Source organism: Patiria miniata, unplaced genomic scaffold (genome assembly GCF_015706575.1).
Source record: "Patiria miniata isolate m_02_andy unplaced genomic scaffold, ASM1570657v1 HiC_scaffold_9, whole genome shotgun sequence".
NCBI classification, from domain to species: domain Eukaryota; kingdom Metazoa; phylum Echinodermata; class Asteroidea; order Valvatida; family Asterinidae; genus Patiria; species Patiria miniata.
In genome coordinates this window covers 4,955,974-4,961,916 of record NW_024037076.1, presented here as the reverse complement: position 1 = coordinate 4,961,916, position 5,943 = coordinate 4,955,974, and the positions used below count along the sequence as shown (strand labels likewise).

At 38.9% G+C, this 5,943-nt stretch overlaps 1 protein-coding gene across 1 annotated transcript; it reads right to left on the bottom strand.

Annotated features, from left to right (window-relative positions):
- Positions 1-490: 490 nt before the first annotated feature.
- Positions 491-5,051, bottom strand: LOC119720720 (gastrula zinc finger protein XlCGF26.1-like). Its single transcript, XM_038190536.1, has 2 exons — positions 4,967-5,051; positions 491-3,450 (listed from the first exon to the last, which is right to left on the bottom strand). Exon 2 carries the CDS (start codon positions 2,974-2,976, stop codon positions 1,090-1,092), a length of 1,887 nt encoding a protein of 628 aa, XP_038046464.1. The 5' UTR covers positions 2,977-3,450; positions 4,967-5,051; the 3' UTR covers positions 491-1,089.
- Positions 5,052-5,943: the final 892 nt, after the last annotated feature.

The window sequence follows — 5,943 nt, the reverse complement described above, 5'->3', positions numbered from 1 at the left end:
AAGACTTTTAGTGAATATGCTTAGGGGATAAGGGTAAATTATTAATTGTATAGATATTTCCATATGCTATTTTTTTGACACGAGTTGAAGAAACAAAATCCATTGCACTTTATTGTCTACTTGATGAATCTTAGTGGCTGAAACACATGAATAATTATCTTAATAGGCAATTTACAAAACCAAATACATTTTGTAACCAAAATGTATACATATACAATTCCTTTAACACAATTCTGCTTCCAGTGATCAGTATTAAGTGTGAACATGTATGCAACAGTCTACGAAATGTATTCACTTCATTGAAATTACTAACTTTCAACCCTGGATAATTACGGAGTAAAAGTAACATATGTACAATGTATGTTATTAAAGGTACAAACTATAGGCATTTGCTTTTGCTGTAATTACATTTACAATGTACATTTATTGCAAAAATAAATTTGGTCAACTGGGTGCAAAATTTGAAAAAAGGTCACTTTTTCAACCATCGTTGGAAATAATGTAGACACAGAAGTCCACTTTTATTGAAAATGACAGCACACCAGGTGCTAGGATTTCACAGGATGCTTGAGACTGTTATTAACTTAATGTAAGTGTATTAATACCTTCAGGTACCCAAACAGAAATTTCAAATGTACACATTTAACACTTAAGGGCACACTACGTCCTGTAAAGTGCCTGTAAAGGTTTCAAAACGTGCTTTAAACGAAATAATGTTAAGTGGAAAGAGCATTTAGAAGTAGAATATAAATGCCCCACAATCATCCTTTAAAATTTTGGGAATTTTTGTGTTATTCTTGCGAGAACGAATTTCTCGAGTCAAAATTGGCTCAGAATAATCTAGCTGTTTTGGTCCTTGTCTTGCTTCCAGTCACACATGTTCCACCAGTGCTTTGCATGCTGCGAACTTGTAAGAAACAACATATAGGCCTACATGTTGGTGCTCTTCAGGACGATGTGCCCCTTTAAATGTAAACAATCCAATAATTTAAAAATACAAAAAAATGTATAACGTATAATATGTGTTAACAAACGTGTCCAGGTACGCAAAGACAAATTAAAAAGTTACAATGTTTCCTTCAATAGGTCTCACAAACAAAAGATTTCTCTCCTACTCTCATGTTTGCTCAGATCACTGTGGGCAGCAAAAGCTTTACCACAGGTCTTGCAAAGATATGGTTTCTCGTCAGTGTGCATTCCTTCCTGTTTGCAAAGATTACTGTGAGTAGCAAAGGCTTTACCACTGGACTGGCAAACAAAAGCTTTATCTTTCGTATGCACTGTCTCATGTATGCGTAGATCATCTTGAGTAGGATTAGCTTTACCAAATGTCTCACAAGCGAATATGTTCTCAACAGTGTGCACCCTCTCATGTATGTCTAATTTTCCTCTCTGAGAAAAGGCTTTACCACAGAAGTCACAAACAAAAGGTTTCTCTCTCGTATGCACCTTCTCATGTACGTGTAGATCGCCCTGAGTAGCACAAGCTTCACCACATGTCTCACAAGCGAATATATTCTCGCCAGTGTGCACCCTCTCATGTATGTCTAATTTTCCTCTCTGAGAAAAGGCTTTACCACAGGTCTCCCAAACAAAAGGATTCTTTCTCGTATGCACCCTCTCAAGTGGTTTCTCACCAGTGTGAAACTTGATATGTTTCAGAAGATATTCTCGCTGAGTGAAGTCTTTGCTACAAATACCACAAACAAATGTTTTTTCTCCAGTGTGCACCCTGTCATGTATGCGAAGATCACCTGGAGTAGCACAAGCTCTACCACATGTCTCACAAGCAAAAAGTTTCTCACCAGTGTGCACCCTGTCATGTTTGTTCAGTTTTCCTTTCCCAGAAAAGGCTTTACCACAGGTCTCACAAACGAAAGGTCTCTCTCTGGTATGCACCCTTACATGTTGGCGTAGATAACTTTGACTAGAAAATGCTTTACCACAGGTCTCACAAACAAAAGGTCTCTCTCTCGTATGCACCCTCTCATGTATGCGTAGATAACTTCGGGTAGAAAAGGCTTTACCACAGGTCTCACAAACAAGTGGTTTCTCGTAAGTGTGAACCCTGATATGTTTCAGAAGATATTCTTGCTGAGTGAAGTCTTTGCTACAGATACCACAAGCAAATGTTTTTTCTCCAGTGTGCACCCTCTCATGTTTGTTCAGTTTTTCTTTCTCAGAAAAGGCTTTACCACAGGTCTCACGCAAAAAAAGTCTCTCTCTTGTATGCACCCTCTCATGTACGCGTAGATATTTTTGACGAGAAAAGGCTGAACCACAGGTCTCGCAAACAAAAGGTCTCTCTCTCGTATGCACCCTCTCATGTTCACATAGATAAGTTCCAGAAGAAAATGCTTTACCACAGGTCTCACAAACAAATGGTTTCTCGCCAGTGTGCATCTTTTCATGTCTGTTTAGAGAACTTTGCCGAGAAAAGCCTTTACCACAAGTCTCACAAACATGTGGTTTCTCACCAGTGTGTATCTTTTCATGTCTGTTTAGAGAACTTTGCCGAGAAAAGCCTTTACCACAAGTCTCACAAACAAGAGGTTTCTGTATAGCATGCATCCTCTCATGTGTGTGTAGATGACCTTGAACTGAAAAGGCTTTATCACTGGTCTTGCGAACAAGCTGCTTCTCAACATTGTGTATCTTTTCATGTCTGTTCAGACTACTCCGCTGAGAAAAGGCTTTACTACAGGTCACACAACTAAATGGTTTCTCACCAGTGTGCACCTTGATATGTTCTTGAAGATAGCTTAGGTAAGGAAAGCTATAACCACAAATCTCACAAGTAAATGGTTTCTCTTTTGTATGCAACCTCTGGTGTCTGTTCAGTTTTTGTTGCTCTGAAAAGGCCTTACCACAAGTAACACAAACAAATGGTTTCTCATCAGTCTGCATAGTGTTCACATCTGTTAAGACTACGTGTACCTTGCTGAGACTAGACTTTACTGGAGGTCTTACAAACATATCCTTTCTCTTCAGAATGTTCCCGTAGCATGTATGTTGCCTGTCCTGTATGCGTACCTTGGGGAAGTCAAAACCTTGCCACAGGTCTCACAAACAAATGGTTTCTCACAAGAATGGACGCACAGATTACCTCGCTCAGAAAAGCTATACCGCAGGTCTCATGAGGAAACAGTGTCTCAGATGAGTCCACACCCTTGTGACTCTTCAGGTTAAGGCTTGATGACAAAGTTTTTTTTACAGAGAAAAGGAACGATTGCTTTCACTTTTTGTGTCCAATGTTATGAATCTCTTATCTTGATGGAAGACAGGAGTTCGATATTTCAACCTTTTGTCTTTTACAGCATGCCCCAGATATGATAATCATCATACTGGCTGGATGTTGATCTATCAAAGAACTGGTGGCGATGCTTCAGATCACGAGATTTCACAGCGGAAAACAGTTTGTCGTCAGTGTTGTCACTCAGCAGGAAAGCTCTAAAATTAAGGGGGAAAAATTAAATACATTAATTAATTCCCTCCATAAGCTAAAAATACTGTATTTGTACAAAGTAGCCTAAAAGCCTTTACAGAAGAATCGCATCATTTCATTCACTTAAAGACTACTTGGCACTTTATACAGGTAAGGACAGCGCCAATCAGTTTGTCTGGGTGATTTCTGTTCTCCTTTGGGAGGTGCATGGTCTCAAGAAATCATCCTGCTGGGATTTGTCTTTCATCAACTTGAACGTTACAGGAAAAATCAGACTTCAGGGGATGTTTTAGTCCAAGATTGAAAATGAATAAAAAAGTCCAGGTCATAATAAAGTACTTAACTACATTGTTTTTTGTCAGGCATCATACACAGAATAAATCATGCCATCATCTGATTTGCTTTACATATCAATTTGAAAGACTGGACAAATCGGGAAGGTTAGTGGGCAATCCCTATTCCGCACAATAAATGTGATAAGTACCAGACAAAGGGGGGGGGGGGGGGCGGCAAAAACAACCAACCCAGCTCTTTTCCCAAAAAATTATTTTCATAGAAATTCATGAAACGTTGCGTGAACCCCCTGCTGTGACACGCAAAGAATATTATACTGATAAAGTTCGCCTGTGCGACAAGTGCAAAAAATATGGACACGGAGCAAGCTCTCAGTAACGGGGGTATTTTTACACCGTACTTAAGTATAGTGTTAAAAATCATAGAATTTGAATGACGACCCCCCCCCCCCCCCACCCCCTTGGCCCAGCCATGCCAGCGTCCGGACACAAACAAACTGTCCACATTTCAGCATGGAGGAAGGCTATCCTTCCTCCATGATTTCAGCAATGATTTGCTGATGACCCCCCCCCCCCTCCAAAAATTCCTGGATCTGCCCACGAGTACCGTAATACGCCGTACATCATGTACATACGTAGCCCCATAAATGTGGCCTATTTACTGGACTGCCTCCTTAAACATAGGCCACACATCCACATGTACAAAAACGTGTCGCACTTTGCCAAATTTTGATTTTCACATTTAGGCTTAGTTTGAAGGTTTTTTTTTGCTTTAGAAGCATACTCACCCTCTTTATAGGCTAATCAGAAAGTGCTTCCTTTTTCAGATGTCTACTTTTTGTGAAATTTCATGTTGAAATTTTGATACGCAAACGTGTAAAAATGAATCTGGAAATTTCACGAAAAATATAGGCCTAGGGCAGCACTTTCTGATTAGCCTATAAAGAGGGTGAGTATGCTCCTAAAGCAAAAAAAACCTTCAAACTAAGCCTAAATGTGAAAATCAAAATTTGGCAAGGTGCGACACGTTTTTGTACATGTGGATGTGTGGCCTATGTTAACGGAGACAGTCCATGGGGCTAGTAGTAGTCTAGTAGTACATACGGAGAAGAATGTTTTAAAGTCTAGTAATTCTACCATATCAAACGGTCCCCAAAGTGCCAAATATACCACCTACGCATCCGTAAGAGATTGATATATTGAAATGGCGGTACTGAGGTTAACTTACTAATTGGAAGAAAAGAGAAATGTCCTGTTCAACTCCGTAAACTTCTTTCCTGCCGTGTTTGCAGACGCCATCTTTTTTATTTGCTATGCATCGCGCGAGGGTCACTGCATGCAGTACATACCACCCGGACCGTGTGTGCGTTCTCTAGACTTGATTCAAGTCGGTATCTATTAATGGTTGTTGTATTATAATGTACAGCGCACGTACAAAATGTACATTTTGATTGAAAAAAAACCCCATGTGTATACACGTGATTTCAAAATGTTAACAATTGCTTTTGTGAAAATAACATGTATACCAGCAATTGCTTGGCTGAAACTCACATGAAAATAAAGGTGGGCCTATATACAAGCAGGCATACAAAAATTGCACTTGACACTTGAATTTGTCTCTGACCCTTTACCAATCACCAGTGCTACACAGCTTCTCTATCATTACGTTTTCAGCATGTTGGGTCTGGATTCTACCAAAGATATAGAATAAAAAGACTAGATTGGCAGTGCGTACAGACGCGCACCATTTTTTTTCAGCGCATGGGGCAATTGCGTTGCGCGCACCTATTCATTACCGTATAGTTTGTACGCAAAAATGTATTTTAGTTATGTCCGTAAAAGTAATATTTTTGGCTTGTATTAGTTATTCCCCTGACAAAATTCATAATGGGTCATCGAACTTTTGATTTCGAATTTAGATTTTTTTTCTCGTATTTATTATTCGTTTAAAGAACTTACTGGTGCGCGTAATTGCTAAATAAAATAATTGCATTCAGCTATTTTCCTAAGAATTTAATGGTGTATCTTTTATTTGTTGTGTTTTCCTTAGAACTTTGTAAATCGGCCGGGAAAACCCTAACATGTACTAAAAGATGTAAAAACGTACTCCCAAGTAAATTATTTTCTCCAATAAAAATTACAATTCCTTCATCATTTACATATTTCATATTTTAATATCAAATTATTCAAAAGGGAATGTTAAGT

What these genes read in the sequence shown, in the direction of transcription:
- LOC119720720 (XM_038190536.1), bottom strand. Translation starts at nt 2,976, where the DNA reads ATGTTTGTAAGACCTCCAGTAAAGTCTAGTCTCAGCAAGGTACACGTA.